This window comes from Rhinopithecus bieti, unplaced genomic scaffold (assembly GCF_001698545.2).
Source record: "Rhinopithecus bieti isolate Rb0 unplaced genomic scaffold, ASM169854v2 scaffold_13014, whole genome shotgun sequence".
NCBI classification, from domain to species: domain Eukaryota; kingdom Metazoa; phylum Chordata; class Mammalia; order Primates; family Cercopithecidae; genus Rhinopithecus; species Rhinopithecus bieti.
Window position 1 is genome coordinate 46,917 of NW_016807364.1, and position 16,474 is coordinate 63,390.

Consider the following 16,474-nt stretch of genomic DNA (forward strand, 5'->3'; position numbering starts at 1 on the left):
GGCGGGAGGAGGGCAGCCTGCCCCCACCCCCCAACGCCCTCCCTCTCCTGCTCCCAGGCGTCACTAAAGTCCAGGAAAATTATGCTAATGAGGACAAACGGCTCTCACAAAGGGGCTATCTTGCTGGGCTCTATTTCTTAGGAATTCGTTTGAGAATAGAATAGAACCACGTATTTCTCTGCCCTGGACACTTCCAATTGTGGGGTGAGGGGAAAAAGAACCAAGAAAAGTGAGTTTCCCAGACTTTGCCCAGTTTATTTCACCTGCAACCACCAAACAGATCTTTGGGCGGGGGTATGGGGAGCTGGGACAAGGCTTTTCTCTAGGGACCCCAAAGAGCCAACTGGGCTCTCTTTGGTTATATTTTTAGGCAGAAATTGCTGACATCTTAGCAGCCAGGAGGGAAGTGTCCTGGGAGAGACAGGCACTTGTTCCAGCAATGAAATGGGATGCTCCGGGCTCAGGTACACACAAGGGTGTTTAGAAACGCGGATCTCCAGGGCTCGTGTGCCCATTTCACAGTGCACACACGCAGCTCACCCGCAGGGAAGACAGAGAAAGCTCTGACCCCAACAGAAACTGATATCGTATATGTATATAAACACAAACACACACACACACATATGCAGGGCAGAGGAATATGTGGTTTTTCAAACGGATATATATGTGTCTATATATATACGTATATATATAGACACATATATATACATATTTTCCTCATTAGTGGGAGGGAGTAACGCTGAGCTGGGCAAGAGAAAGGCTCGAATTTGCCTGGTAATATTGCCACAACTTGAAAGAGGATGATTTTCCTCCTAAAGCCTCCTTTGCTCCCCAGCTTCAGAAGCAAACTCTGCAAGGGTTATGAGTGTGGCAAAAAGAGAGAAATGGAGATTTCCTGCAATCCCAAGGCGTCAACGGCGGGTCCTTCTCAAAGGAAGGTGTTAAAATATAAGTAGTATGTTTAAACTGTCAAGGAGCCAAAGTGTCACCTTAGAGCAAAACAAAGCCAGGGGAAAAGGGAGAAATCAAAAGCACTCCGGGCCAGGGTGGCCTCATGCATACCAATGGTTTTTGTCATTTATGGCTGGGCAAGATTTATGACTCGGCGCCCCAAAGCTGTAAACAGAGCACAAAACAGCAAACACTTGCTCCTTATGGCATATTGCAGAGCAACTTGAAAGGGGGAGCCGGCCGCGTAGGAGGTGAGAGCCAGCCGCAAAAATCCGTTCGGCGGCATTTTCTCTTCAAACCCGCCCGGTCAGATGTGGCATTTGAAGAAAGAAGGCGTGGGTCAATAATCAACCCGTACTTTCTCCTCCAAACTGCTGACGCGACTCTCACCGCCTTCTCAGCTAAGCCAGCTGCCGGGAAGGCCAGCTCTCCGTGAGAACCTGCCGGAGGAAGGGATTCTCTGGGCCGAGGGGACCTAGGGCGCCCGAGCTAGGGCTGGGGCGCCAGGAATGCATACCTTTCCACTGGCGCCAAGACCCTGCCGGGCAAAACGCGGGGACCGGACCTGAGGAGCCGCAGGAGCCCAGGGAGATCTGGGGCTGGGGCTTCGTTCCGGCCAGGGCCTCTATCCGCCCCGATACGTGGCTCGCGGGCCGCGGGCCTCAGCGGGCAGAAGTGGGGCTCCGACCTCAAGACGAAGGTCCGGCGTCCTGGCACGCAGATGGTCGGTGCCCCAGCCTCAAGCCGCTCTGCTGAAATCCAAAGGACTGGCTTTGGAGCAAACGTAGGCGAGAGGATTTTAAAATAATAATTTATACTGGCGGAATGTTTTTATTTGTCGGTTTGTTACTGGTGTTTTGTTTTGTTTTTTAAGCGAAAATGCCGGTTGTTGATTTCCACCTCCAGAAATTACCAGCCGCCGCCTCTGAGCCCTTTCTAGACAAATCCCACAGCAGGTCACCCGGCTCCGCCAAAACCGCAGAGCTTTTCTTTACTGAGAGGACCCCTTGGTTCCACCAATTGCCCCAAATCCCCATGGCTCCCGATCTCTCATCTAGAGGGACTAGAAGAAAAGATTTTTCTCAGCACTAGAAGAATACTTGGAGCAGCAAAGGTGCCCGTGGTGCCTTTCTACCGTTCAAGGGGGTGTCCTCCTGAAGGCGTCTGAGAGGGCCTCTGGCGGTTCCAAGGCTGTGCAGCCAGGGAGGAAGGTGAGGAATATCGTGGGTAAGAAGAGGCATCAAAATCACAGAATAGGGAGGAAAATTATTGAGGAAATGTACTTGCTTGTGAGGGTGAAGCTGGCATTTTGAGGTAGAAGGGGACCAGCCTTTTTTGATATCTCATAGTTTATACGTAATGGACTGACTTCAGCACTTTCATGGGAGGAAAAACCAATCTGAGCTCTATAAATGTGGCTCTTGGCTTCTCACTGTGCATGCTTTTATATAGAACCAGAGTCCATCCTTAGATATTTATTCAGCTTGCTGGCACTGAAGCAACAATAAAAAGATGCCTCTAACAGACCTCTATTCTCTCTCTCATTCTTTCTAGCAAAACTATATTATTTATGAGTCTTTAACTGGGTCAAAAATGCGCCAGAACTAGGTCATAAATCATATGAAATGCTGACAAGTAATTGAACAGCAATTAAAGCTTACATTTTATTTCCAAGGGGTGTTTTAGAGCACTTGAAAGGGGCTCAGTTAAGCATGGTTACTGCTGAGGCCGGCACTGGGGAGAGCAGAAGAGCCCTTTCGTTCTGGGGTAGTAAATCCCACTCAAGTAGGGGATGCCTGATTTGATATTTTTTTCAAGTACAGAAAGGAATAATCTATATTTTAAGAAGTCAAAGGGGCAAATCCAACCTCTAACTCCTTATAAGCATCCCTTTCCCTACTCCAAGGAGCAGAATAAAGTAGAGTTTCCTGCACTTTCCAGGGAGTTTCCACCCTTCCCAGGAGCGTGGGGTCCCCAAAGCCCAATTAGCTGGGGCTTTCCCAATAATCTGGAAACAAGCAGTTTAACTTTCATCTGCCTCCACCCTGGCTACAGCTCTGTTTTGGGGGCTATGAAGTGGAGAGATGTCTGCCTCTGCTTCCTGAGGATTCTTACCTCTGGACTTCCCTCCAACCCAGGGCCCACTGGCCAGTTCTGGAACTCTCCAAGCCAGCTGGGGGTATACAAGGAATGCCCAGATCAGGCACACTGATGAAGTCCAAACTTAATCCTGGCTCCCTCCTTCCTCTGTCTCCTGACTGTTAGAATAAGGAGCCCCTGGGCATCCAGCATGCTCACCCCACCCCAAGGCTCTCCTAGGTCTGAGCTGTCTTTCTTCAGCCCTCTGGGGCAGAGGGTGCTCAGGGAAACAATGGCGGGCCCTCCAGTTCAGATCCTTGGGTCCGGCTTGTGGGGAAGCATGCTCTGCAATCTGGCACTAAACAAAGTGCCCGGAAGCATCATCAATAAAATGGCAGTGCATCTGCACATTTCCCTCATCGATTTCCCTCTTCCAGCTGCTCAGGCTGCTCAGGTCAGCCCTAACCCTCCATCCCCTGCCTGAAAACACCACCATCCGGGGAGAGATTCCCCTTCTTACCCACCCATCCCTCATGCCTCCCAGGCAGTCTAGCCCTGCAAGCCGGTCCACCTCTGCCTGCACCTGGCTTCGTACCCTCTTTCTGCCTGGGGATCAGCTCCTGAGACTCCAGCCGTGCCCTGCTACAATGGACAAAGCCACCCTTGCACTGGGGGCCATTGGGCCCACCTAGGTGCCCCCCTAGTGCCCCCTCCTTTACACCCCCAACACTTTCCAGGGAATTAAACTCAGAGTCTGAGGCGCTACTGGGAATCTTTCATATGGTTTCGGTTCTAAAAGAGAAACAAAGGAAGAGAGAGGCTGAGGGTCCTGTCCATGAGCCAGGGTCTCCTCGCCTGACCTTTGTCTCTCACAGCCATAACTCACTCTAGATATGAACAATCAGCGGAAATACCTTAAAATAAATTCCATCCTCCTGGTATGGCCTCGACTTCCATCGGCTAACTCGCCCAGAACCGCTCCATGAGTGCTGAAAACTGCAATCGGCTCAGAGAGCGCTCTCCGGAGAAGGGGAAGAAGAAGGAGGAGGTGGGTGCGTGGGGGTTGGGGGAAAGCTCTGGCTCTGTAGAGAATCTAGAAAACGTAATCACAGGCGAAGCCTGCCTGGGTCTCCGCTCCAAATGCCACAATAATGCGCTGTATTATGTGCTCACGTGGTCATACGTCAACTTAAATCCTTTTATTTGAAATATGGAACCACTGAAGGAACTAGGTTGCCAAACAGAATATTTAGCTTTGGGGGAGGGTAGGTGGGGAACCTTGACCAGCAGTTTTGAGTTTAAGAGTTCTGTCTAAGCAATAGGATGCTGGGAGCCATCTCCCCATGAATGCCATGCAAGACACACAAGCTTATCTCCACTTACATTTCTTTACACACACTCCAAATACAAGGGTACAGCAATGCTATTCACATTTTAAAAATCCATTTAACTTTCCTTACAGCCTCCCACCCACGGACAAGCTGGATCCTGCACACCCATGCACTCCAGTCTCCTCTGGCCGGCAGGCTAGTATATCAAAAGGCAAGGGGCAGGCCCAGAAATAACTGCCCTGGACAGTGGACTTCCTCACAGCCTGCCATTGTATGGAATTTGCTAAGACACACACCATACACCACAGCCACTACAGAAACCAAAAAGGACCATAATTACCTGACAAAAGGTTAAAGCATCTCCTCCAAGTCCAGTTGGTTTTGTTCAGTGGGAGCCCACTAGGAAAGATGTGCTTGGCTACAGAGTGGTGGGTCTGGGTTTTGCAAAATCTAAAGAAACCTAGTGCCCTGACCAAACTTGCACTTAAGCATTTCCTCAGTACACAGCTGGGTGATACATGGAATTATAGGTTTCTAAATATGAAAAAATCAGAGGAAATGATCTAATTGCTCTGCAAGAGACCCTCCCCCTCCAAAAAAAAAAAAAAGAAAAGAAAAGGAAAAGAAAAGAAAGAATCAACCTTCACTGGAGTGCCTTAAGTTAACAAGGCAAGGCAATCTGCGACCTCTCCACAGGCAGGTCTGTCCACCCACTTTTCCAAGACAATTCTGTGTCCACCAGCAAATTCTACCCCCACCCCCACACAATTCCTATAGAGACATAAACTCAAAGATGAGTAAGTAAGAGCCCCCTTCAGAACTCTCAAAATAATCTTGAGCAGAAAACCAGTAGAGAACCAACTGTGCTCAGGAAGAACCTAACTGAAACAAATAAGCTGCTCCCACCCCTGATTCCACCCCTACTCCTGCCTTCTGCCTGGTGACATTGCTCACTAATTTCAACATTGTACCCTTTCATGAGCTGTCTAAAAATCTTCTCTTTTCTGGTCTTAGTTTCTGGACTTCTGAGAGTACTCTGAGGCTAGTGAGATCCTCAGGCCATATTCTTTTGTTCCTGGAGAATGGGTCTTCAGCTGGCTATGCCTAAGTGTGAGGACTCACTTAGAGCAGCTGCAGGAGGCTGTACATGATGTGATTCCTCCCCTTCACTCCTCCCCTCCAGAGGAACAGAAGGGGTCTGATGAAAATGTAAGGTCCTTAATAAGAGAACCTGGGCCGGGCGCGGTGGCTCAAGCCTGTAATCCCAGCACTTTGGGAGGCCGAGACGGGCGGATCACGAGGTCAGGAGATCGAGACCATCCTGGCTAACACGATGAAACCCCGTCTCTACTAAAATACAAAAAAATAGCCGGGCGAGGTGGCGGGCGCCTGTAGTCCCAGCTACTCCGGAGGCTGAGGCAGGAGAATGGCATAAACCCGGGAGGCGGAGCTTGCAGTGAGCTGAGATCCGGCCACTGCACTCCAGCCCGGGCGACAGAGCAAGACTCCGTCTCAAAAAAAAAAAAAAAAAAAAATAAGAGAACCTGGTCATGGGTTGTCCAAATCAGAAAGGCAATAAAAGAAGAGACCTAATCCCTTGGAAGCAAGTCCTGGCCTAAGCTGGTGACAGTATTTCAGTAAGGTTCAATCTGTGGTGTAGCTGGAAGAGAACCTCCATGTGAACTTTTCCAGCTTTTATGTAAGTTACAAGCTGGAAAGTAAGAACTCCAAGTGAAAACCTGCCTCTCTCAGGTTTGGGGATAGAGGACAGGAGTAAGAGCTTGTTTCCAAAAGCATTCTCCTGTCCCCCAAAAACTCACTCCTCTCTTTCTTACTGCTGCCTCCCTCATACCCCTCACCAATCATTCACATTGAGCTCTCCAGATACCCTAGAAAGGGACCTGGAGGTATTACTGGCAAGTTCCTCCCCACCCCCAAGTTTCTGAAGAGGCATCAACTCAAAGATGAGAAGGGGCCCCCTTAAAAACTCTCGGAACAGCCAAGCAAATCAAAACTCTTAAAGCCATAAATTGGCTGGGTATGGTGGCTCATGCCTGTAATCCCAGCACTTTGGGAGACCGAGGTAGGTGGATCACGAGGTCAGGAGTTGGAGACCAGCCTGAACAACATGGTGCAACCCCCGTCTGTACTAAAAATACAAAAATTAGCCAGGCGTGGTGGTGCATGCCTGTAATCCCAGCTAGTTGGGAGGATGAGGCAGGAAAATCACTTGAAACCAGAAGGCAGAGGTGGCAGTGAGCTGCGATCACACCACTGCACTCCAGCCTGGGACAGAGCGAGACTCTGTCAAAAAAAAAAAAAAGAAAAGCCATAAATCAATGAGAGAAGTCATTGGTACTGCTTCAGAGAAATGCCTTAATGCCAGCAAAGCTCAGAGGCATCTCAGCTCCAGCCTGGGGCCTCCACAGGGCTGCTAACATCCCAGTTAATGCTCCAACTGCTGTTTAACAATTAACATTAATGACTTGGGGTGGGATGGGGTGATTTGGTGGGATGAGAAGGGAAAAATCTGAGAAGTCAAAAGACATTTAACTTTTGAGGTAAAAAAAAAAAAAGCAGCTTCTCTATGAGAGATCTTGGCCTGGGCAGCCTATCTGGGGAACCAGCAGCTGAGAGTTCTCCTTTGCCACTCTGCAATCCACTTTCCTGGAGCAAAGCTACAGGCCTTTTAAAAACCCAGCTGCCAGTCCCTCTTCACGCACTTCACGGGCCTCCAACTTGGCCTGGGCTGGGACTCATGCTGTGGTCCTGGTCACCAGAGCCAAAATAGGGGGAAAGTTGGCTTGGAAAAAGCAGGCAACCAAGGATACAGACCGTTAGTCAATATTTGCAAGGCTGTTGGCAGATTAGATATATCTGTACTCAAACACTGCAATCTGATTTCTCTGTCAAAAGTACACTTAACATTTTTGTCCCATTACTTAAATCTAGTGGATTTTCTACTCAGCATCAGGTAAGGCTCTCTTAGCTCACTCTGTGTGTGTGTGTGTGTGCGCGTGTGTGTGTGTGTGTGTGTGTGTGTGTGTATGATAGATTCTTATTTAACATGAGATATGTCCTATGGGTGCAAGGGTAGTACAAATGGGCCAAGTTCTCTGGACACGTGTGGATGTGTATATTGTGTTATACACAAGGCCCCAAACTCCTGCAACTATTTATACATGCAATTGTTCTGTTGTTTGCTGAGATGGAAATCATATACACAGAGTTACAAATTCCTGAAACGTTCCATCTATATTTGATATAAACAGACACACAGTAGCTGAGCAAGTAACCCAGGTTGACTATTGCTCTGTTTACCTTCTACTGGAAAAAATAATTGTATCCAGAACACCATATCAGCCTTAGAGCACCACTGAATATCATGTTGCAATTAATTAACAACCTGATATCTATTTGGGAGCAAATTTAAGGGAAGACTGAGGCCGAGGAAATAGAATACAAAATCTCAAAACTTTTTAAAAAGAAGTAATTACTGAAAGAACAAAGCAAACCCAATCCTTCATACCATGCTTTTGAAAGCTATTCCAGCAGCCCCTCCCCCAAACAGGCACGTAATTTATGGATCTTTTACAAGGTAATAAACCACAGCAATTGCCTCCCTGCATCCCAAACTAAGACGACAAATTAGGTCAGAACTTGAAAATAACTTAAAAGAGTTTTCCCTTGTTTCGAATAGGAAAAGAAAACGCCAAGACAGAAAACCATGCTTTTCCCGTAGGAAGAACCCATGATGAGCCCCGATGAAAGAAGGGAGAAGACCCGCTGTCTGCGAAGTCCTAAAGGTTAGAAATACAGCAATCTTTCTCATGCCGAAGGAAAGGCAAAAGGATCTAAGAAACTGCAGGCAGTGATACAAGTTTTCCTCAACAGCGGGGCTGGGACTGTCGACAATTTCTTAACTCACAGCCTCCTCAGTCGCCTCAGTCGACAAGAAGAGCAGCCCACGCAGCGGCCGCCTCGCCCGTGCCCATGGCCTTTACTTGCTTTTGCCCTGAAGTTCAGTGTAGTGGTTTGGGGCTTGCAGGAAGAAACAAGCACACCCCCTCTGACTCTCCACAACCCATCTTTGCCTTCTGCAACAGCTTCTCCTGCCCATCGCTGGCTTTGGGGTAGGCTCTTTGTCTGCCTGACGCCCCGCATTCTCAGGGCAAGAAGCTTAAAGGAATCCAACTCCAAACTCCTCTGAAGTTAAATATTGACCAGAACCTCTTTCAACAGGCCGCCGTTGCCAGGAACCGTGGAGGGCCAACTCCTCCCAACCGTCCTGGTGCAAAGTCCCACGCGGTAAAGAGTTTTGGAGCAGCGCTTACCTAGAAAGATGTTTAAATCTGAACCAGGAATTGTCTCCAACTCCAGGCGCTCAGGGAATCGCCTTTTCCGGTGTCCAGGCGCTCTGCAGACAAATAAACAGCAGAAGGTGAATGGCGGCTGCGAGGGAAGGGAGTTGGAGGCCGGGAGTGGGAAGCGCGGCTCCTGCGGGCGCCAAGGTGGCCCTGGAGGTGACGCGAACACCAAGGAGTCGCCAGGGCACTCGTACATGCGGCGCACTCATTGCTCGAAATGTTCCAGTCTACTAGTGGCCCGAAGATGGTGATTTATTTTTGTAAAATAAATACATACTCCATCTCCGCACCCATACTTTCTCCTTTTTCTTTCTTTTTTTGGGGGGAGGGGGGTACGGGGGGTAGAATGGGGAAGGAAAGAAAACGAAGCAGAGGAAGCTGAGAGGGTGGAAGTGGCTTTGCTGGTGGTGTGGACTGCTCTCAGAGAGCTCTCTCCTCAGGCACCCCAACTTGGAGAATGTGAATGCTCGCTTGATTTTCCTTTCCTAACAAAAGGAAGCCTTGTCTGGGAGCATTCAATCACGAACTCTCCTGAAACCTCACTAATAGTGTTCATTTCTGTTGGCGTGAAATCAGACCCGAACTCAGTCCACTGGCCAGAGGCAGTCTTGGGAGGTTTTGTCTTCTGGTTTATGCAACTCTAGGTGCGTTTCTTCTAGGTCCTCGTGAGCTGGCGGGGCTACCGCAGCACCTAGTTCCTCAGAGCAGGCCAGCTAAGACTGCTGGAAACTGGGAGGGATGCCGGCTGGTACAATACCTGCTCAGGGGCCCTGCTCCTGCCTGGCCTTGCGCAGCGGCCACAGGCCGATTTGATGCCTTGATTCTGCTCAAATCTGGTCCCTCACAATGTTTGCAACCCTCTCTTGCCCTCTAACCAACAAATGGTCACCGAGCCAGCAGTCAGCCTTCTGGGAGTGGGAGACGCTGGTGAAGGGGCAAAGAATCGTCCACTCGCCGGACCCTGCTTGAAGAAGTTCTGCGCTCCGCTGGGACTCTGTGAGCCCTTTGCGTCTACAGACCTATCCCTGCCCCCACTACCCCTTCACTCAGACCCAGGTAACCTCTTACGCCAGCCTGCCCCAAACCAGCCCTCCGCTGTCTGTCTGCCTTCATGCAATTCTGTAGATAGCACTAAGAGGGGCTATCAAATAGCCGAGGAGTCTCCTGACCCCTGGCTTCGGAGCCCCCGAGCACGTTGAACAAGTGGCCGCAAACCAGCAGCTGCGCTCTGCCACCATTCGACCCGCAGCCCCCACAAAGCAAAGGAAAAGGACTTAGGATCCACGTTGCACCCCCTTTCTCTTGTTCAAACTTGCTTTCTGTGTCCCCAAAGGGAGTGCCCACTGGTCTTGGGGATCCTGGCATGACCGTGAGCAAGGTGGACTCAGCCATCCTGCACTTTGCCTCTCAATTTCACCCGAGAAAGATCTGCTATGCCGCCATCCAGCACTCCCCTGCGTGACACTTAGGAGTATGTAATTATTATGGTTATTATTATTTTTGCTGTTTCCTCATCCCCAAGTCTAATATTCATGGCTGCTGTCCCCCATAAATCGTTCAGACTAATGAGTCACAGAGAGATGCTGCCCAGGTCTCTCACTCTGCAATGGCCGCCACTGCCGCCGTGGCCTCGCTCTCCGCGTTTTTGGCGCTCGCTTGCTCCCTCGCTCGCCCGGCGCGGGTGATTTATGAACGCCGGGAAAATTGAACAAAGCCGCGCGCCCGTCCTGTGGTATCTCTGCAGCCTTCCCCAGCGTGAATCAGAACATTACCAACTGTCTGCGCATCCGTCCCACTTCACCACCAAAGCCAGGATGTGACCGCAGAAAACCCAAGCCCGAACTCACGATTGCCCGGACTCGGCGCACTCCCCGGACTCGCAGAAACCCTGCGGAAAAAGCCCCAAGACCTGGCGAGGGTCCGCCAGCTCCGTCCTCCCTGCCGAAGGGCTGTCTCCTGCCTTTCTGAAGGAGTTAAAAGCTTTTGGAGATAAATCTGAGGGTGTGTGTTTTTAAAAATCAAATGGTAAGTTGGAGTCTCACTTCTGAGAGATTTATTCCTAGTGAGGCCCTGACGACTCCGATCCATTCCTGACTATCTGCATTAATTATTTAATGAGTCACGTGACCTCAAAGATTACAATTTCAATATCTCCCTCGAACAGACGCTACACCTTTATCAGCTGCAACCAGGGTCCTTGTTTGGCTCTGCAGGCCTCGGGGCACATTCATCCTTGCCCTGGTCCAAGGCAAGCCACCACCATCGAAACAGCAGGGCAAGCCTGACAGAATTAGTCATCCTGGGATTATGACTGTTGTGGATAGTGGGGAGTCCTCTGCTCTCCGAGGCGCCCTGACATCTGTCCCCTCCTGAGCCCAGTGGCCAGTCCACCTGTCTGAGCTTCATGACTAGGGTGGCTTGGTTGCAAAATCTCCCCAACAGCTTTGATGGCCCATGAGGCAAGAACCCATCCTTCTTCTCTGGATGTACACACCTGTGACCACCCAGGTCAAGTGTAAGCTTAGATGCATACCTCCATTCCTGGCAGAATACCTTCCTAAGAGGAAAGATGTCTGTGCCCTTACTGCTCTCTAGAGTGAGACTAAAGGTTGCATTCCACCCTCATACTCATTAACATAAGGAACGGTGGAGGGAGGATCATTCAGCTGCCTCAGTTTTCTCATCTGTAAATTAAGCGGATTGAAGCAAAATGGCCTCCAGGTCTCCTTCACTTTGGACAGTCTTTCAATCTGGGAATCTCTTTCAATTCTAGGAATCAATCCCAGAGAAAGTGGGGCTGGCTTGAAAGGGAGGGGGTTTCCCCATGAGTTTGGAGTCTTCCGAAGAGGTGCCAGTTCTGTAAGTTGCAGACTAGAGGGTTTCAAGACAGCCACAGCAGCCTCCCTCATACCCCTAAGGGAACAGAACACAAGTCTCTTCCTCCTATTGTTTCCAGCCCATGTGTTTCTTTGAAACACGAAGCAGAATTATTCTTGGGACAGTGTATAATATAGAGAAGGGGCAACAGAGCAGCAGTTGAGAAAGGTGAGCCTGTGTTCTTCTATACAAGACTGTGTCTAGGGATGCAGAAACCAAGGGAGTGCCAAGGAAAGCCTACTGCCTGCACAGAACCCACTCATTCAGATGGGAAGCCCCAGGCCTTTTTGCTACATTGATTCTTTGGGTTTTTCTTCTCTTTCATTCTAAAGAGTCATTGATCTGTTTCTATGCGGGAACTGCTAGAGGGAAGGCAACAGTGAGGAGAGAAGCAGAGTTTGGAAGCTTAGGGGAACAGGGGGACAGAGGAAAGATAGGGATATCCACCCCGCCCCACCCCACGGGGAGGTGGCTGAGATGTAGGGGAATGGGGCCCCCTGGGACAACTGGGTATGAAGTCGGAGATGCTATGCAAAGGGACTTCCCTCCTCCCCCATCCATCTAGGTAATCTTCCCATGAGCTCCATCCTGGGTATTCAGTACTCTACTATGCCTGTCACAGTTGAATTCCTGCTGTAATAAAACACTGGGTATATCGTAGATTTCAGCAAAACTAGGGAAGGAAGCCTGCAAAGTGCCATTTTCTTCAAGGGGAGAGTGTTAAGTACTTAATTCAAACTGTGACTATTAAAGTGTCTCCTATCCGATTTAGGTTGATTTCAGATGTTGACAAAACTTTTATCTCCAGAGTCATGCCCAACTTGGCTCTGTGACTAAAGCAGATGAGTGTGTATTGGAGGGAGGGAGAAAGAGAGGAGAGCATGTGTAAGGCTTATTTTGGTAAAATTATAGAGCTTACACAAAATACTGTCTTTAAAGGTCAAGGGTTTGAGGGGCCAGTAGGGTTTGCTTAAAAAAGAAAACAAAACAAAACAAAACAAAAAACAATTAATGAGATAGAAAATTTGTCCTCTCAGTGAACTCTTAAGGTTGCCCCAGCAAAGGGCAGACAATGCATGATTTTGAAGCACAAAATAGGATTTTCCAATCTCTTATAACAAGCTCCCTTAAAGGACAATTTGAAGCAGGCAAAACAACACTAAAGAAATGACAATCATTTGGATCATTTTCTATAATCTTGGTTTTGTAAAACTCACCAATACCTTAATAATCAATACAGTTGGGACAAAAAAGCCATCTCGTCCTGTAATATCAGAAAAAATTATCTCAATCCTCTATCTTCCCTTTCTGGATAGACTTATAAGTGCAAGTGAAAAAAAGTCACCCCCTTCATCCTCATACAACTGCCTCCAGCATGAAGCTAATGAATGTTCCCATACCCCTGTTTTCCCACAAAGGAGAAATATAAGAATTTACCTTAAATGATGATAGTCTGCCATTTGAGATTTTGCAGCTTGACACTCAATTTCCACTGAGAGTCTAGGCATTTTTTTTTTTTTTTTTTTAGCAGACAGCCAAGATGCTGTGTCCTTGCCTGAGACCACATTATTTGCAAGAAGATCCCTCTCTCTTCCACAGACTTTTCCCAGAGAATGCCTTTCAGAATTGCTGTTGAATTACAAAGAAGTATTTATTGTTTGAGGTGATTAATGATTCCTAGGAAAATTGCTATTTTCAGCGTGATTTAATTTTGTTTTACAAGTGTGTGTAGTAGGGGGAGGGTTAATAAGTTTCAGCAGCAGTTGCATTGCCTCCAGAAATTCCTGGCACCCGTTCACACCTTATAAAATGCACTTTATGCCAGGTTTCTCCTGATTTGGGAAGGTAAGTGTGTATTTGTTTGCTCCTGAATTTTCTTGGCTCCTCAGAGACTGGTATCTATCACTTTCCTCTCAAATCTGATCTGTGGGTATAAAACTGATCACCCTTGTTTGTATCACACACAGGGCAGCAGGGGTGAAAGGGGTAACAGCTCTGACAGTGGCTAAAGGGTTTTGCCACTAATGAAAAAAAAATGTGTTTAAAAATTCTCTGATGTTGCAGAGGCAGGTGAGCACCTACTCCCATCTATGCTAAAATTACATAACCTAAAAGCTGCACTTTTTCAAGGCCAGGTGACAGTTCTAATATTCTGGGGCTAGTGCGCACTGGTTTTTGCTGTCTTATTGTAGGGGACTCCCTGCAGTAAGCACCAAATCTAAATCAGTAAACAAATACTAGGGCTATAGAGATTGAGAAGTGGGTTTTGATTTTCAGCCTTTTGGATCTAGATCTCTGGAATCGAGCAGAAAAATCACAAAGCATTTGAGGAAAGTGACCCTAATTCAGAGTTTGGCTATTTTCCAGCAGTAAACTCTCCCAGGTCTACTTTGCATGGGGTGAACTTTGGGGGTATATTATGCTTTTTCTTTCCTCAGGAGAAACTTTAGAGAGTGTCCTTGTAAAATTCAGTTTATTTGAAAGCTCCTTCTTCAAAAAAGAGAAACAACCAAGCAAACAAACAAAAATTCCTAGTCTGTAGTTAGTGAAGAGGACCTTAAGAACAGCCAAGAAACTAAAAGTAATCTCAACCCTTTGCACCAACTATTTTTTATCTCCAGGGAAACAGGCAGATTAAGTGTGAAGGTGCAATAAATACCAAAGAGACCACTTCTTTCCAAGTGTGCTCAGAGTTCAGTGTGTAGAACAACTGCAGAAACTCCTGGGCCCACAGCACTGCATGGTTTCAACTTTCATTGCAGGGAAGGACACGTTTCTATGCCTTACAGAGACTTGAAGCCTGAAAGACTGGCCAAGTTTGGGAAGAAGAGAAGCCCTCTCAGAGCTCAAGAGCCTTCCTGATCTTTGGAACTTTTCCACAGTAGGCCAAGCTTGACAAGAGTTCAGCTCAAGTTGAGCATACATACACACACTCTCACACACAAATTATGTGAGCTGTCAGAATCCAAGTGAATACAGCGCAAGCTATCTACAAGGTTTTTACATGAAAGGTCAAGTATCTCAATCCAGAGGACTTTTGTTTTCTTAATGAAAAGCTTAGAAAACACATGAATCTTAGATTTTTAATGTTTTTTTAAATGGAGTTTATTCTTAGCACATGGCTTTCTATATAGCCACATCACAATTTGTACAGTTCCACATAAGTCTAAATGCACTCCCCTCTCCCCAAAGACTGTGTCCCAGAAGGGGACAACAGTATCTCTGTGACAGTATCTTAAATAAATGCAAGTAAGGAAAACTAACATGTCACACCTACCATCAAGGTCTACACATCTTAAGAATTAAATAATCTTGTGAGGTCCACAGTGTCTACTCTTTTATTCAGTTCAATACAAGCTTGGATGAGCTGCCTTAATGGGGGAGGAGGAGGTAAGGAAGGTGGGGAAAGAGTCTCTTTTCTTCTGCTTTCAACAAAGATGCAAGTATACGTCCCCAGTCAGCATGGGCTGTCCAGCTAGCTGACTGTAGCCATCTCAAAAGTATTTGATACCAAGTAGTCCTTCTCAGGTATCCACACCTGGCAGCCTTGTTTCAGGCCAGCAGGTTGTTCCACCAACCAGCATCCTGGACAACTGTCCTCTCTTGGGTGGCAACCAGCACACACTCTTACCCGGATAATGTCTTCTTTTTGGTTATCCTTTTCACCAATTTGGGTTTGTTTTGGTGTCTATTATGGTCCGGATGGGGAGGGGTGGATGAGGAAAGGAGCAGGAGAAGAGAAGAGAAAAGCAAGTAAGGGATAGAAACTGGTCAAGGTCTCTAGAAGATTATATGGAGGAGGGAACCGGTGTGGAGGTGCTCGGGTGGGGGTGGGGATGGAGGTGCAGGCTCTCAGTTTGTGCTTTCCCTGGTGGGCCGGCAGAGGCTGAGGCCGAATTGGAGGATCGCATCTTGGTGTTGGGCAGTTTGTGGTCTTTCTTCCACTTCATCCTCCGGTTCTGAAACCAGATCTTGACCTGGCGCTCGGACAAGCAGAGCGTGTGGGCGATCTCGATGCGGCGCCGCCGGGTCAGGTAGCGATTGAAGTGGAACTCCTTCTCCAGCTCCAAAACCTGCTGCCGGGTGTAGGCTGTTCGAGAGCGCTTAGGCTCCCCTCCGTTATAACTGGGGTTGACTGAAAACCCAGAACCCCGAAAGAGAAGGCCAAGGAGGAGGGAGCGGAAGAGAGAGAAAGGAGGAGGAGAGAGAAGGTGGGGTGGGGAAGAGCAATTGGACATCATCATTATATAATAACCTGGCACCAAGTTCACGCAAGATACATAAAACCGCAAAGAAAATGTTTCACAGGCTATTGACAACGGGAAACACCCGAGAGCCATAAAGAATGGTGCTGGGCATTGGGGCTGAAGAAAAGCTTCAAAGACACATGGCCTGAAGCCTCTGCCAGGGCAATTAAATTTATGGGGGCTATAATTACTGCCCTAACAGCTTGGCGTCTCGTAAATCTCCTGATAAAGGGACCCTGGGTACAAAAGGGTTCTCACGTTGGGATCAGGCGGCTGGCTGGCGCACACATACCCACATCTCACCGCAGCCCGGGCCAGATGGGGACTCCCCTCCCGAGGCCCCCTTCCCCTGAGCTTCTCCCTCCTGACCCCGACCCTCGAACCCAGGTCCAGCCCCGGCCCACCTCCCGCGCCTCCCCAGCGGCGCCACGTACCGGCGCTGACATGGATCTTCTTCATCCAGGGGTACACCACGGGCTCCTTGCCCTTCAGGCCCAGCGGGCTCTTGTCGGCCAAGAGCAGCGGGCACGCGGGGGCGCTGCCCCCTGCCGGGACGCCTGGGGTGGCGGGGCCGCCTCACAGCGCCGCGGGGCCGCTGGGGCACCGCGCGAGGCTGCAAGGG

The 16,474-nt window shown here is 48.6% G+C and overlaps 2 protein-coding genes and 2 long non-coding RNA genes across 4 annotated transcripts in view; 2 read left to right on the forward strand and 2 right to left on the reverse strand.

The window, feature by feature from the left end:
* Positions 1 to 13,368, reverse strand: part of HOXA3 (homeobox A3) — a 21,506-nt gene extending 8,138 nt beyond the window's left edge. The window contains 2 exon segments of the mRNA XM_017881456.1: positions 8,696 to 8,778; positions 13,043 to 13,368. The gene's annotated coding sequence lies outside the window, so the exon portion shown is untranslated.
* Positions 6,739 to 9,021, forward strand: LOC108535446 (uncharacterized). Its single transcript, XR_001887230.1, has 2 exons — positions 6,739 to 7,335; positions 8,062 to 9,021. It is a non-coding gene; the product is annotated as an uncharacterized LOC108535446 (long non-coding RNA).
* LOC108535448 (uncharacterized) lies at positions 9,490 to 10,729 on the forward strand. The gene is made up of 3 exons (XR_001887232.1): positions 9,490 to 9,784; positions 10,062 to 10,199; positions 10,473 to 10,729. It is a non-coding gene; the product is annotated as an uncharacterized LOC108535448 (long non-coding RNA).
* A 1,306-nt stretch (positions 13,369 to 14,674) lies between the features above and the next one.
* Positions 14,675 to 16,474, reverse strand: part of HOXA4 (homeobox A4) — a 2,400-nt gene continuing 600 nt past the window's right edge. Inside the window, 4 exon segments of the mRNA XM_017881443.1 lie at positions 14,675 to 15,740; positions 16,287 to 16,424; positions 16,427 to 16,453; positions 16,456 to 16,465. Of these exon segments, the coding sequence (XP_017736932.1) occupies positions 15,394 to 15,740; positions 16,287 to 16,424; positions 16,427 to 16,453; positions 16,456 to 16,465 (522 nt within the window). The 3' untranslated portion in view covers positions 14,675 to 15,393.